Source organism: Lytechinus variegatus, chromosome 3, assembly GCF_018143015.1.
Source record: "Lytechinus variegatus isolate NC3 chromosome 3, Lvar_3.0, whole genome shotgun sequence".
In the NCBI taxonomy this organism is placed as follows: Eukaryota; Metazoa; Echinodermata; class Echinoidea; order Temnopleuroida; family Toxopneustidae; genus Lytechinus; species Lytechinus variegatus.
The window spans coordinates 20,127,179-20,144,486 of NC_054742.1; the positions used below are offsets into that span (position 1 = coordinate 20,127,179).

Sequence of the window (17,308 nt, forward strand, 5' to 3'; positions counted from 1 at the left end):
TCAGGACATATAAGCTCTCCAGGTCAAAAGTTTATTTCTATACTCTGACAGTTTCGAATATTATATTATGAACTGCCTGAACCTAAAATCTGAATTAAGGCTATAATAATCATAATAATCTGTACCAAGTTCATACATAAGAAATACATAGTAAATTAAATAAATACAATTTAAATACTTACCTACTGCAATATGTATCATATTAATTATGCCTGCATTTTACAGATCTGGGGCCCATCCATTGCAGAAAGAGTTGCAATCAATCACAACTCTAAAAATCATGCGCAACTTTATTTTCAACCAATCAACAGCGCGCATTTGGGACTTGTGATTGTTTTTTTTTACTTTCTGCAATGGACCCCAGTTCTCATATTGTAGTATTGCTGGCAAATTTCATACCAAACCTTACAGACATTTAGGGTTCATGTCTGTCAGAGGTGAGACATAATAATTTACAATTTTGTTGCTCTGGCTTTAATACAGCTGGTAATACGCATTTAAAGGAATAAATTCATGTGTGTACCCATTACCTCACCTGGGTGGAGTGTGGCATATGTACATGTATGGCAATGTCTTGCAAAAAGACATTAGGGCCATGGCTGTAATAAAAGTGCCCAATAGGAGCCATAATTCTGAAACATGTTAATCCAATCCATAGAATTGCAAGTACGAGATTTAAATCAAAACTTCATATATTTAAATAAAGGTTGTTTTTTTTTCTTTGACAGTTATTAGAGCGAGAATTACAACCAAGGAACTGATATACCCTGAGCCACAACCAGAACCAATGGCTGAGTCTTCATCGTTCAGTGAAGTTTCCTTCTCAGATTCTGATTGGGGTATTGATAATGAAGGACCAATCTTGGAACAGAGTGAAAGTTTACTGGCTGCTTCATTGAATCTGGCTGCTATGCCAAGATTACCTCAGGTAAAGACCTCAAAAATCTTACAAGTTTTTAAGTATATCGGGCTTGATTTCCTTTATTTGATACCGTTCGAGTGTTGAGGGAGAGGAGTTTTTAAATAATTGTTTCAAACCTTTTAGCTCATTCATCCCTATTATAAAGCATATTTCAAAATCACATAACTAATAGAACACAGTTACTTATCATTCTGGGAAATATCAGTTTGGACTGTCATACTTCAGAGAAAATCTGTCACATAACTTATCTTAATTGCAACAGTTTTTCATGTACTGCCGTTCTCAATTTGTTTGAAAAATAAAGAATGGAAAAAATTATTTCAATCAAATGACACAAAGTATATATCTTTATGCAACACCTTTCAAGTCGATCAAACGAATTAGAAAATGAATACTGATCATCACTTTTGGGGATTTCTTTATCTTGAAATATATATATTTTTTCTTTTTATAGGTGCGAGTGCCAGCTGGTCTTGAGGTGCCTAAGTACATGGAGGAGAATCGACCAATCAAATTGGAATATACTGTCAAGGTTGAAAAGATCTATAAAGGAGATGATCTTCTGATGCCTAAGTCTATTGCCAAGATTGCTTCAGCAGCCATTGATGCAGCATGCGGAGTCACAGACTTAGAAGTGGGACAGGTCTACATTTTAGCAGGTATGTATTGTCATTACCCACAAATTCGGTCATCATATGTAAACTGGATGCAAATTTAAGGCTCCCCAGGACTGATAGAAAGAGTAAATAGTGATAAACATGAACAAGGAATTGCTAACATTAGCTGGTATCCTCATGAAAATTATTGATTTATTTTATGGTTAAAAATTGTATCACATTACATCACAATAGAAGACTAAACTCGCTAAAATTCACAGATTAGAACTATTTAAAATCATCATCTAGTTCTTGGAATTTACTTTAAAGGATGGAATATTTAGGACATAGCTCTTGATGTTAATGTCAAACATTTAACAGCCAATGTGATAGCACCATGATGGATTTAATCTGATTTCTGTAGGTAATTAATGAATTCATACAGATGTTACAAATGTTCCTCTTGTAATTTGTTCAATCTGGGATTCAGAAATTTGAAAAAACTTCTATAATCTCATATCTACATAAGATATCAAATTCTCAGATGAGGCAGATACTTTCATTCATTAGGAGAGTTATTTTAGGCAAATGTTTTGAATTACTGATGAAATGTGACATATATTTTCAACTTAGTCTTATCCAACGTCTTTCACTTTTGACTTTGGTCAAGAAAGTAATAGAGAGTTTTTATTGCAACATACTGTATAATATCAATGATCGCTTTAACTTCCTTTAATTGTGCATCGATGAGCATACATTGTGCTCACCACACAAGCATACAAATCTTTCAAAGAAAATCAGCTTCAGTCTGTAATCAAATCCTTAAAAATGAACATACAATCTTACAAAGATTTATCTAACCACACAGCAAAAAAATTTCTTGTCATACATTGAGAGATCATTGACACTCATTCCACGATTACCTTGTGCTTTAATAGCTTGTACTAAATATACACTGGTATAAATGGGTTAAGAATTCTATTGTTTGTGATCATTAGTTTTCCCTCTGGTAAGCAAGGATAGCTTGAAGCTGGTATGAAGGGAGGATGATAGTGATGGTGAGTCCAGACCAGTTATCCCTCGGATGATGGATGGGGACTCTACAATGGTATGCCCATGACATTTAAAACCACTTAACCAAGACCAACTTTCTGAGGTGTTACGTCCAAATCTATTCAGGAGTAGAGATTGGTGGGGAGGGGGAGAATGAAGAAGGGCAAGGGTGGGTATGGATGACCACATGAGATAATCAACAGGGAGGGGGTTCGGTCATGGGGAGGAGGGTGATGCTATTGTATCTCCAATCATAATTATCAATAAAACCACATTATATAATTCAAAGAAAGTTTGATAATCACATGAGTCATTTTTTTAATAAAGAGAGTAGTTACTCCTACCTCCGAGCTCAATACCATAGTCTAACATTGACTGGTTAAAAAGGCTGATAGGAGATCAAATGCACGGTATTCAGGAAGGTAAATCCTTTACTCCTTTCCCACTATATGGGTACCAATGAAATCATCCTAATTTAAAACGTGATCACAATTTTTATTTTGAATAAACACAATATCATATATTCACCAGCTTACGTTCATTTACCTGAACTACTGTCCTTTAATCAAATATTAATGAAGTACAACATAGAGTGATGCGCATGGCTGAGGGGCACATACCAATACAGTCAGATCGTATGCATTTCTGAAATGTAAATATGGCATTTGCAGATGATGATGATGGTGTATCGGTCTGAAAGTGCATGAACCCTTGTTAGTCCATTTCTTTCTTTCTCTCTCATGCAATCCCCTTGTAGCTCTTCCTTTCCCTCTCTCCTATCAGTTCATTCACCATTTGAATTATTCCCAATTCCCCATCCTTTGATATCTAAACTATCTATATGGCCATTAACAAGTTCAAAAGTTTTAAACAATTGAAGTACCGCAGATGTGACTATCATTAATAACACCACACAAAAATCTGACCATAACAAAAGGACTATGAACACTAAGGGAAATAGGTAGATGAAATAGAAGACTAAGTAGCTTTGTTGTATTTGTGGCACTACAAAACACTTACAATAAAGTAGAAAGTGAAAGTGAATAAAGGGCAGTGAATTATTATTTTCATAATTATGTTTACTTTTACTTTTTTATCTAAATCTTTTTTTAGATTCCTTATATTTTCACAATCTAAGTAAGGGCATCTGAGGTAAATTCTGACCCTAAAGACTGTCTCACTTTGGTGGTAAAGACCTCATAGGTATCTAACTCCAAGAGGAGAATCATGCATATTGAAAAGACATGAAAATTCTGGTACCTTCGTTTAGAATCAATCATCTAGCCAGGGTTATTCTGTAATATAAGATTCCTAATCCGTCATCTTGCCTTCATCCTCAGTGTCCTACTTCATTGGAGACGGTCAGAGAAGCGTACAAACTTCCGTTATTTGACCTTTCTTGTGGCTGGTGTCGAGATATCTCTCCTCAAATTTGAACTGAGCTTTAAGAATATAGAAGTCTGTCCAATATTGTAAACTAATAAAAGAAGAAATTTTGATTTTTTTTATCTACATTTTTGGTAAAGTTGATTATGAATTGATTATATCTGCAATGAGGTTCTCTAAATTCAATTATAAAATTCATATCAATTAATATGACACATAAATAGATCCTTGTCATTTGATTAGTTGTTTGATATCGATCATACAGCCCATTTTACAATTATCATCATGCAGCTTTGGATCTATTTATCGTGCAGTTTTGGATTCAAACGATTTTGTCCATTGCACGCTCACCTAGACTAACGACACTACATGTACACATAAAATCACTGGTGTTTGCATGTGTATTACATACATGTATGCAACAATCAACAGACAGCGCTTGCTTAGCTGTGCTGCATGCACGCAAATTCTTCTCCAAATCAAACCAAAGTCAATGTCAAATGACAAAGAACTTTTTTAAATGTCATATAAATTAAATAATGAATTTTTTTGCATTCAGTGGAAGATGATGATCCATTTTTCAAATTAAGAAAAGGTGGAAAAATTGATATAAATGGAATACGTGCCACCATACATACCCTTCTGCAGGAAAAAGGCAAACTACTTGTAATGGGGGAAAACATTCTGAGAAAAAAGGCTTGACTGGACACTGGCTAGACAGGAAAGGGATTTAATCGGTCTTCATCGCTAAGCATTAAGTAAGAGAATTTGTTTAAAAACATCACATAATTAAAAGCTTCCCTTTAACCTAAAGATAAAATAATGATGATTGGAGAGGAGTGATTTAATATTCATTTCAAGGGGAAACATCTACTGATGACCCCAAACGTCTACCAGGGTTCATTTCAGAAGCAACATTATACCCTACCCTGAAAGAAATGGTAAAATTACCTGACTAATTATAACCATGAATGAAACCAAACAAAACCTCAATTTTAGACCAAGAATCTTCTTTAAAACCTTAAATGAAAGTGTGCTGATATGATATGAAATATGACAGAAAACATTACTAAAGAAATTTTTGGAATTAAGATACTGACTACTAAGTTTTTGTTAATAATAATAATACATAACATTTATAATGCGCTTACTACTAGTGTTTCTAAGTGCACTGTGTTCTGTTTATGGTTTGTAGTTGTTGTACTTGGGATAAAAAAAAAAGTGGCAGGGGAAAAAGACACAGCTAACACAACTAATTCTTTTTAAAGACCATATTCACATCAATAGAGAGTAAATCAACTTATTCTGGCATAGTTAAGAATTTATCAGATCTGATTTAAATAATTCCAGATCAAAGGGACTAGTCCACATCACTTATTCTTGAGAAAATTCTTTCTTTTCTTCATTAAATTGCACTACTTTTTGACTGAGTGAGCTGATGATCCCTGATACTCTCATGGAAGTTACAAAGTTAAGCAGCAAATGTGTTCTTTCTTATCCTGTTGTTTTCTCTATATCATATCCCATTAAGCTTAGTGCTGCAGCTCATCTTTCAATATATCATTTATCCCTCTTGCTCATAGAACTGGTTCAGAATCCAGCAGTCAAAGGACTCAAAATCCAGTGTCTTACAATTCAAAATGAAAACAAGATATAGGCCCATATTTTGAAGTCAGCTTTAACTTAGACCATGGTCTAATTCTGTGTTAAAATTATGGGTAGCCAAGCGTCAAAATTGTTAATAAGTTGTATGTTTACTGTGCTCTTTCCCGATTCATCAATGTTGAAGACAATAATTTTTTTTATCTTATAGACAATCATGAATGATTTGAGAGCTAAATGAGCTGAAATATGATATCACTGCTGCTAGTAATTTATGTACCAATTGGCTAGCCATACTTAAACCACAACTGTAAACCTGAGTTTAAGTTAAACCTGACTTCAGAATACAGGTCCGTAGAGTTTAAAAATATCTTGATCTGACTGAAGGAGCAAAATTTTCCCCAAAAATCATTCCTAAATTATAGAACCTTTAATTAATACTTTCTTAGAACTTTTATGCAATATTCTTGGTTCAAAAAGGCAGTTGATTAATTACATCTAGTCTTATATAATTGAAAATGTACCTTTAACAAGAGGTCTGCTATCTTTACAACATTCCATCTTCCTATTTGTAAACCAGCTGCACCCTCCTAATCATGATGTCTCATAAATTTCCTCTCTCATGGTGTCAAGTTTACTTCATGCAGAATGTGATAACCGATAAATCAAGAATGCCCAAGAAAAAAAATGTCAGTAAATACAATGAAGAAATAACATTTACGATTTTCAAATATTCGAAATTCAAATAGTGTTTAGTTCTTATTCATTAAAATAAATCTACATTTCATATCTGAGCTAATGAAAGTTCTCTTTTAAGTCCTTAATAATTATTGTGTGGAAAATATATTAATTCTTAGTCTTACAGAATAAAAGATGATTGAGGCTTTTCAATTTTACAAAGAAGATTGGGGAGTAACTAAAAGTTACAATAAAAAGCAAACAGTCTGGTTGATTCTAGGTTTCTTGTTTCCCCTCTAAAATCCATTATAATTCACTTGACCTACCTATATTTCCTTTAATTTTTGTTCTTCCACGTTGTAATTTTCTGTCATTCTCCATCCTCTATAAACCCCTCTCTCTCGCTCTCCCCTACCCCATCTCTCTTCACACAAAACACTATCTCAAACAGGAGGGATGGTCATTTCATCATCATGACCAGCTGTTCTTGATTGGATCATATTCATATCATAAACAGATGGTTACACCTCTCAAAAGATCTTGCTAAGAGAGACGGAGAAAGAGAGAGGGAGATTGCCATCATAGTGCCTGCCAATTTGTCATTCTGTCATTTACTAAAAAGAGTATGGGAGAATTTAGAGAAGATATGAATTTAAAAAGATTTTGCCTGATATAATGCTCATATCCCCCCACCACCTCAGGAATAAACATAGAAATTATGACAATTATATTGCTCTGTGTCTGACAAATACAGCATGCATGTCAACATGCTCGATAATTAAAATAATTACATGATATTATGATTTTAAACAATAACGCTTCAAAAATGCACAAATTTGAGCTGTCAACATTAAGACACTAATGAAGTATCATCATTCTGACTTGCGCCAACATTTCTCATGAAGTCAAACAATAGAATTGTAAAATCTACTGCATCCTTACCCTTCTCTTCATAGAGGCAAGGGCTGTGGATTTTGTATGCAGTAATTGTTACTGCATATGTCAAGTTCTAGAAAATGTTTTATGAAACAATAGTATATATATTTTTTCAATTAATTCAAAAATTAAAAATTAAATAACCTTTAGATTTATCCCAATTTTAAACTGTTACTAAAATGTGAGCAAAAAAGTGGAAGAACATGAGATAAGACCATGACAAGAAGCATGATCTCTATCAAAGTTCGAGCATATGGAAAAAATTGAAGAATGGAGGATGATAATGATAATAATAATGAATAATAATAATAATGTTTTATTTACTAAGGGTAGCCACTTCAGTTATAAAACTGCTCTACTAGGGGGCCCTATGAAACATCACATATCCAGGGGTGTGAGCAACAACAAATTAAAAGCTCCTATACTTTTTTACAGACAAAAAACAAAGAATGCTGAAATAAGCTTGACAATTAAGAACAAATATAGCTGAAATCAGCTAAATAGCTGAACTCTCACACCCCTGCATATCATTACCCTTATCCATTCTCATAAGTTGAGCACCAGACATGATGGCAAAAGGTCCCGTTTTTAAAGTCTATGGTATGACTCAGCCAGAGATCGAATCCGCGTCCTCCCCATTCATGAGGCGAGCGCTCTACCAATAAACCACCATGAAAATTAATAGTTTTTTAGTACAGAATTTCTTGCGCTCAAGATCCAATCACATTTAGCTCCTTAATAATTTGTGACAAAATTTGATTTGATGATGCTACAAGCAAACTATATATTACTGACAACTGACGTACATATCAAAAAATTGATTAACAGGATACTGACATAAACTCATCAAAGCAAGAAGTAATACCAAGTTGAATGATATCTGCATGGGCTAGTATATAATGTACAACGCCTACTTAGCTTGTTGTACGCGATCAAATGGGAGGCTGAATGTCACACATTCGTACCGTTGCACACAAGACGTACCATCCAAAATGTACCGTCCAAAATGTACCATCGCACAGCTTTAGGAGGTGACGTCACAATGCGATTTCATTGAATAAGATGACGATGCGCATACAACCCGCTGGCTAAATGTGCAATGCTGTCCAAGATCATGTGCGCTTGTGGGATTTTGCTTTTCGCTTTCAATATTTTTGCTCCTTTTTCATAGATTACTGGAGGGAAAAACTTGTCTTTTTTTCATATTTTCGCTAGATTCCGAGGCGTTGCACAACACAAATAGCGAATATTCTTATTCGTGCAATGGTGCGAGATTTCGCATTCGGTGAAAGAAAGAAACGTTCTATTCAACTCGGCTAACGCCTCGTTGAATAGAGCATCTTTCTTTCACCTCATGCGAAATCTCGCACCATCGCACTCATGCCTATTCGCTATTTGTATATCATTCTCTGCCAATGCTATAAATGCTAACGCACTTAATGTATCTGACAAGTGATAACTCTCAGGGAATCCCTACATAGTTTGTATAATTACAAGTTAAATTCACCTTTAATAGTAAGGGCGTCGACCATAGGCATACCTGGCCGAAGAGCAAAGCTGACGTCATGCTCTCGGCTGCATTCTCTAGGCATAGAGCCAGAAAACCTCAGATCCTATATGTTACATGCAAATAAATACACTCAAAATATCATCTGGTCTACACAACAAAAGTTGACAATGATTAAAGGTAATCACTAGAATCAATTTCAGCCAGGGGACATTTTCTCTGAAGCTACCAAGTAATAACTGGTAGAGACAAATTAATTATCAACTAGAGATATAATATTCATGAAAATTTTCTTTTTCAGGAACCTTTTACAATGCTGAGCTAAGAATTTCATCATGCAACTGGAAGGAGGGATACAAGAACATAACAAAGAGACAAAGACAAGGAATCAAACACAACTACAAACTACAATGTGGAAAATGTGAAGTAAGTGCTATTCTGCTTTACCATTCTTTGTAACAATTCAGTATATAAATATAAGAACAACTTTGAAAAAATCCATATTCTATTGTTCAAAATATGTAAGAAACGATTTTTTTCAGAGTAAATTAAAGCAAGTGTCACTGGGGTGATTTTAATTCATTAAGGGCACCTTGGAGGTATAAATTGCACACAAGACTGGTTTATGAAAAAGCAACAATTTTTAATGTTTAAGTCAAATTTTAGTCATCCTTTTATTCATAATCCTCAATTCCTAAAAGCCTGAGTATTTCTTAGTACTTTTAATGGGCAATAGTTTTTTAGAGAGTCTTTCAATTGAAATCATATCATTATAGATCCAGATTTATTGAGTTCTGAAATGACTGGAGCAAGAAAAATTATGTTTAAATCTAAGTGAGCTGGAAATAATCAAGACAAGTACAAGTGGGTCCGTGCATTTTGTAAAAAATACGCCAGTCAATAATTCAATATCATGCTTATTTCGTAAATTACTTAGAAATTACTGCTTTTCTTCTAAAATGCTGATTTGTATAGACTAGCAGTTTGCGGTCATTTTGTTAAATTCTTATTAATTTTATTTGTGATTGTTAATACAACTGGAATGTATCTTTAAATCGCTATGAGTGCACCTCTTACTGTTCATGGATAAACCACAATGTATTGGATTCCATCACAAGAGGGAGTATGTCAACTTCTTGAACAGCCCTTATTGAGCTTTCACTCTCTGTCAACTGATAGTTCATAGGGAAGCATATTGACATTCAACTACATCTTCCCTTGGGTTGAAAGAAAAAAATAGCCTTATATACAGTATGTAAGCATCCTGTATTGCTATACCTGCCAGATATTAAAATGAAATATTACCAAAAAGTCAGTGATAATTAACAGCTCTTATTCAAAGGGACAAACTGAAATTTCATGAGAGTTGATTTTGAGCTGAAAATGTACGATCTTTAAATCACATGTTCAGTCGCATGAATAAATGAATTAACTAATCAATTAACAAATAATTTAATACACCGCCAACAACACAAAGAACGTAAACACTATTTAATGTATAGTCATTTCATAAAAGCTGGCAAATGGAACCAGAAATGGAACAAGTGCTGGTTGAGCCTAGTTGAGAAAGTTAAAAGTACAGGTGGCTAAATGTGGCACGTTGTGGTCTTGATATCCTGTCCAGGAGACACATGATACAATGTCAGTAAGAAAGACAGATTATCCAGGGACTAGGAGGAAGTCATTCTTAATGATACACTAATTATATCCTGACCTTAATCCATGGGGAATCTATTCTGAAACCTTATCGCTCATCAACAATCATAAAGCTGTCATGAGATTTCAGTTTTTAGGTGGGTGGGGGTGGGTCAAAATGACAGATATATTCTGTTGACGGGAATATACTTTTTAAATCTTTAGAAAAAGAGTGTACTTCTCCTGTGGAGAGACAGAAAAAGTCTTGTTAGCTCTTACAGTTCTTCCTCCCCTTCAAAGTGATTAACAGACATACTAACAACGGGGTGCTATATAAAAGTTTTTAATCAACCAATTTGTATTGACAGACAAGTTAATCAACGACATATATTCCAATGTTGACCCTTCACCAAGCATTAAAGATAAAGGACGAAGAAGGAAATATTGTAATTGGTATCAAAATTCGAAGAAATACCATAAAATATCCACTTGTAATAACTTAACAAATAAGTGCAGCAATCCGAGGATGTTATTTTATTTGAGAGTGAAGAACTCAACCCTATTATCAAAAAAAGTTCATGAGAACCATTAGCTTAATATTTGTTTCTTTTATCAGATTTCGCCTTGCTACGGTCGTTACTGCCCGACTGAGCCTGTATCGGGTGTGTGTATGTGGGACTTGGCTCACCTAAGGGATGATTGTGAGAGTGAATACGCTTACTGCTCACCAGATGCAAGTGGACAGTGTTTCTGGAATGGAAAGACAGACATGCGCCGATGTATGAGGAGACGAGCTAAGGGAAGGACACAGAGCCGAGGATTTATGCCATAAACCACCAACAGAGGGCACCCTCTTTTTACCCATCATGCCTGATTCTCTTCATCATGCTGGAGTGAAGTGCTCTTGTGTACAATGTACATAATCTACTATTCATGGACACTCCCCTTTGAAGATTTCAGTGTTTGGTCATCATCTCTAACAATCAACTTTTAAACTGTTAATTTCTAGATAATCATTAAATAAACCATTTTATTTTTTAGACACACACAATAAAAATGAAAACTGGGAGACACCCATTCAGAAATTTTTTTTTGGATTATTTTTATGTGAAAAAGTAATAAAATTAACTGCCGAGAGCTAGAACTAGAAGAGTGTGAACTCCTAGATAGCATTAACACCCCTTTTTACTCTATTGTATACATCATATTTCTAATTGCACAGAATAGATTAACAGGGAATTGGTCAAAGACTTTTGGCTATTCTTTAACAAATGAAGGTACTGTATATTTAGTGAAAAGGTATTATTAGACTTTAAAGTATAGATGTCATAAATGTCATTTGATTTTTTGTTGACTTGCTCTCAATTGAACAGACACAAAGAAAGGAAAAGAGGTTTAATACAACTTTAAATGTAGCACGCTCATAATTTTTCTATACCACAATGATGTTCAACTACAGAAAGGAATTTTCTTATTGGATATTTCAAATTTATTGCTTATAACCCCTCATATTTTTGGGTTTGATCAAATATCAAACTACAACCTTTTTCACATTTTGATATTGATTTTTAACCTCAAAATACAACACATGGTCTTCCTTTAATAAAAGAAATGAGGTCTGAAAGAAAATTCAGAAATATTCATTTTTTGTCAAGAATGAAAAGTTCTTTGCATTATTATTAAACTTTAACTGAAATTATAATATGACTAAGTTTATTTATATGATCAACATTTTATGAAGAACTGTAATAAAATGCTGTACAAAACTATTAGCATATACACTCTAAAAACAAAATAAGAAAGACACAATTTTAGAACCAACCATTAAGTTGAATAAGGAACAGAAAGTGATTACTTTTTTTTTAAAATTCATACTTTTAGGCCAATTTATATGATGATTTCACATTTGATCTTTAGAGTGTATGGGTATAATGTTAAATCTCATTTTAACCAATATCTTCCTATCTGATATTCAAATGTACTTCAAATAAGGAAAAAAAAATTTTAGTATTAAAAATTTATTGAACATTGTGAATATAAACAAAGGCTTCCTCTGCTGTTGTTATTTCTTTTGATGTCTACTTTTTGTTGTAAATATTACTTATTTTATTTCTTTGGTATGTTTATTGAATATTCTTTTGATGTAAATCAGAGTGTTTGGTTCATCTAGAGTATAATTTTTTTTGTCTTCCATAAAAGTGTTCAGTCTTTGATTAAGACAAAATTGATTGCAAGAAAAAAAAGAAGAATTTAACGATTTGATGAGCATCATATCAAAGGTAGTACATGTATATATTCTAAATAATTTGTGATGTTCATAAGTAATGTGTATATTTCATATGAATAACCACCATTTTAAAAAACCAGTGTGTATATTGTATATCATGATAGGATAAATAGCTCTCATCTTCATGTGCTGATTAAAAAAGATGATCAAAGCTGAAAGTGAAAAACAAAATAGAATTTATTTGGCTGAATGATCATCTTGTACAAATAATACTTCATCTCTTCATCATGTTCATACCTACCTCTATCAACCTCTGTGAAAAAATTAAGGAAATCCCTTCTAAGTTGTCTTATTCTTCAAATGTGTTGCTTTTCCTTTTCCTGTTTGTGCACATTTCCAATTTTAATGCATATTCTATGTTATTCACTCATATAATTTTAAGAATATTCATATTCATAATAATAGAATGAGCTAATTCAATCTGGTTGGCATTTATCAAGATAGTAAGAGGCAAATTAATATATATTTCTTATTAACACCAGAGAACTAGAAGTGGATTATATATGTGAAATTGGCTGAAATTCATTGAATGTTTTGCCAAGTAACCAATGTGTCTATATTTGTCTCATTCAACTTTGTCAATGTCTTGCTTGCTCTAAAAATATTCAATTAAACTAAATGTTCTTTGATAGATCTTTATCATCTTTGTGTTCCTTTCTTTTGACATTGCATTTGTAGACCAAGAAAAAAAAATATCAAAACTTCATTCAGGTTGGTGTTGTATACAGCCATTCACAAGTTACACACAGCTCATCATGTGATTGTTGACATGTTATCAGGTGGTATATATCAGATTCTCAATAGCCGGTGCTGCACCATCCCGAGTTTGCTCAATCTTGAGATTTTAACCCGATCGGTCCTCTTCGCGATTAATCTCGAGATTCAAGAAACCCCGTCTCCACCATTGCAAGAAGAGCAATTCCTGCTCGAGTGGGGCATCGATGCATTATGGTCTGACGCTGTGAATAAATAATCCCGAGTGCGTCTGCACCTACAAATTAGCACAATAATTCATAAAATAGCGTGCTATTTTGCAAATAATCCCAAGTTGACTTGGAATTGCAATCTCGAGATTAATCCTACGAACTAGTGCGATAATTGCATCTCCATTGCAAATAATCTTGAGATTGTTTAGATTGGGATAATTTGCTGGATAAGAAATAGCAGCTAATTTGAAAACTTGAAATGGTGCAGACGGCCCTAATCATATTGGTTCATCATCCAGAATTAAATTCATGTTGTTAACAAACGCCTGAATCCAAAGTTTGTTTGTCAAATTATGATCAGTAAATTCACTATCAAAGTTACAATGGAAAATTTATGGTATAAATATATTCATAGTTGCATGAATATAAATGAAAGTTCTGATCAATGATTTATTGATATAATTTTGGCATTGTTCATTTAATTTCACTCCATCCATTAAAATGATCTTATTTACTGTTTATATATATACATATTCAAATTTGGGGATATTCGGAAAGGGTTAGCAAATACCCCCACTTAATTTAATAACCTGCTTGGCAATATCTAGTAAATTTTCAACAGTACTACTGGAGATCAATAATAGCGTAGTATTCATAGTAGAAACAAATTAGCAGGTAAACTTCTAGTAAAGCCTATGGTATGGAGATAAGAAGGGGAGACCTAACAGCTGGAGATTGTAATGTTTATTCAATAACTTTACCAAGGAAGGCTCCTTTCATAAATCCATCCTCCAATTATGTGCCTAAGAGTAATGCGGATAATTCAATAAAAATTGCGTTCACAAACTCCAAAAATAATCCACACTTTTTTTTACGAGCGTGGAGCGCCCGACCTGAAAAAGGCGGATAATTGTCATGGCAACTGCACACGCCCCCTCCGATGGGGTTGCGTTGGAAAAGGGTGACCTTGTGACCACACCATAGCAATTATCCGCATTACTTTGGAAATGCGTTCATAAAGTCAAAATCTGGTCCCGATGCTGCTATTATGCGGATTATAGCAGCATCAAAATGATGCGGATAACTCTGGTCCTCCTCCGATTTTACAACCAAATTATGCGGCTATTATCTGCATAATTGGGTTTATGAAAGGGGTATTAGTTCACATCTTGGTCTGAAGATTTGTAATGGGCATAAAGGAAAAGGATCAAAGGGTTGGTGATGCACAAAAGCTCTGAAGATAGATGTTAGATACCATCTTGAAGTGGTGAGAAAATATTAGCTGAATATATCTAATAAGAATATCTTGCTGTCACATGCAAATAGGAAAAGAGTAAGATGGAAGGCAGAGAGTGGGGGGAGGGGGAGATGAGAAGTATGAAAAGGTGAAGAGGAAAAGAGAGAAAGACAAGAGTGCAATGAGGGAGAGAGATAGATAGATACATAGACATGAAGAGAGAGAGAGAGAGAGACATAGAGTGACGAGGCAGAGAAGAAAATGCAGTGTCAGTATCAATAAACAGATGGGGGTAAGGGAATTTTTTTTTAAATGAAGAAAGGCAAAGCTTTAGCAAACTATGGAACTTGTGTAAAAGGGGGTACTTTGAGGATTAAAGTAGAAAGAGAGGTGATATGCAACTTTGATTTATAAACTCATTTCACCCATTGATCTGCAACTGAATAACAATTGAATATCAGAATGAGACAAATTCAATAAAGGAAAATGAAGGATATATCTAAACTTACTCCCAAATTACAGGCAATAATTATCAATTTCTAATATACTATTTTTTGCATATACAATGGTAAACCTTTAATTCAGATTCTTCCACTATTAATGGGCTTATTAAAAGCAGAAAAATTATAGGACAAAAAAACTGAAGGTTTGATACAAATTCACAGGGTTGGCGGATTTAAATCACGTTGATTTAAATCGTGATTTAAATCGCGATTTAAATCACCATGATTTTTTTTAAAAAATCATTGATTTAAATCACTTCCATTGAAACATGTACAAATCATGGACAAAGTATTTGTTCAATGCAGTTTTAATTCTTCAAGTCAACTGAAAAACTTTGAATTAACTTTTTATCAATAAAAGATCAACAAAGTCTTCATATCTACTTAAAACAAATTAAAATCAAATTAATAAAATCAGGTAATTCCTTGAAAACTACAGATGTATGTTGTCAATAGGTACTAATTTTTTGTAAATTTTGTCGAGTTTTTTCTTCTGAAATTTTACATTCTTTGTCAGTTATTATTAGTCAATTTCTTTCTTAACGTAAAGTTTTCACATAATCCAAAGACTTTTCAGAGAGCAGTTTGTAAAAAAAAAATATAATATATAAAAGTCGATGAGAAAAGGTTTGTTGGCAGTTTTCCAGTTTTGATCCTTCGCCTACACATAACTACTTCTGTCGTGTAAAATAAAAAATGATACCTGCATGTAATCACCATATTTAACATGCCTCTTATTTCGTATTGTTACATTTATCATACATTTGATGTTTTGAATAACATAATTATAAAAATCACATTAACATAATATAGTACAGTCATAATTTGACTGTTGAGAAAAGCTTTCTCTTATAAACCTTTTAAGTCACTGCAGCCCATTTTATGTTCAGTGCTACAAATAATGGAAGTTTTGTATCTGCATGTAATAATGGAAATAGCTCTATAACAACAATTTGCAAAACTCAGAATAAACATTTAACACTGTATTTTAACGTTAAGATGCAGGTACTTCAGTTACAATCATTGGCAGTTGTAAGCTGTGTCTCATTTAAAATAAAATACTTCTTTTTGTAATACATATGTTGTAATTTAAGCAGTTTTGCAGTTTTTATCCTTTAAGTTAAAAGTAAGTAGATTTTTTTTCATACTTCATGGATCAAACAGATTTTTTTGTAGAGAATATGGGAATAAAAATTGTAGATTAATGTAAAAAAATCACAGTAACAGAATGTAGTATAGTCACCCTTTGACTAAGCTATCTCCTATATTGTTCTCCAAAACTGAGAGTTTTGCATCTATATTTGTAGCAAGAGAAGAGCTTTTTATCAAAAAGATCCTGAACATATACAGTTGTAGTCTCTCTTTGACTATTGTAAAGCTGTGACTAATTGAAAAAAATCATTGATTTGAATTATTTCTCTTACAATATACATGAATACTAGTAATTGGCAAAGGGTTTGTTGGCAGTTTTGATAAGGGATTTTTCTCTTGGATTTTTTTAAATATTTGAATGAAAAATCCCAGAGGGGAATTTTCTCTACTCACTGGGAATTCCCTGTGGAATATTCCTTCATAGGCCTATGTATGATAGAATTAAGTTCAGATACATGATTCCTCAAATTTATTTTTAATTGTCCATTTTTACTGGATTTTAATTACAAAATATGTGGTTAAGAACAATATTAGGGGTGAAATGTATAACATCAATATTGATGTCATTGTAAGAGTAAGGGGGGGGGGGATAATTACCCTTTTTTTTCGAAGGAACTTTAAAAAAATCAAAAAAATCTGATTTAAATCAAATAAATCCGATTTTTTTTATTTTTTTTAAAAAATCAAAAAAATCGCCAACCCTGCAAATTCATTCAAAAAAGAATTGTGACATTATATGCAAGCAGCTTCACAATACATAATATAATATTGTTTCCATAAGTTATAATTTTATAATTGAATATGGTGAATAAAAATATTTTCTGTTAGAATGGGGTATGAAATACTGTGTCTGGACCATCTGATAGTGGATATACTGTATCTAAACTC

General features: G+C 33.2%; 1 protein-coding gene across 1 annotated transcript; it reads left to right on the forward strand.

The window, feature by feature from the left end:
* The first annotated feature begins 708 nt into the window (after positions 1-708).
* On the forward strand, positions 709-12,175 carry LOC121410445 (metalloproteinase inhibitor 3-like). The gene is made up of 4 exons (XM_041602537.1): positions 709-928; positions 1,377-1,581; positions 8,982-9,106; positions 10,932-12,175. The coding sequence occupies exons 1-4, from the start codon at positions 788-790 to the stop codon at positions 11,145-11,147; spliced, it is 687 nt and encodes a 228-aa protein (XP_041458471.1). The 5' UTR covers positions 709-787; the 3' UTR covers positions 11,148-12,175.
* Positions 12,176-17,308: the final 5,133 nt, after the last annotated feature.

Excerpts from the sequence above, each read along its gene's own strand:
- LOC121410445 (XM_041602537.1), top strand. The coding sequence starts at position 788 with ATGGCTGAGTCTTCATCGTTCAGTGAAGTTTCCTTCTCAGATTCTGAT. Across the intron at positions 1,582-8,981 it reads ACAGGTCTACATTTTAGCAG|GAACCTTTTACAATGCTGAG; the intron begins GTATGTATTGTC and ends TTTCTTTTTCAG. Across the intron at positions 9,107-10,931 it reads TACAATGTGGAAAATGTGAA|ATTTCGCCTTGCTACGGTCG; the intron begins GTAAGTGCTATT and ends TTCTTTTATCAG.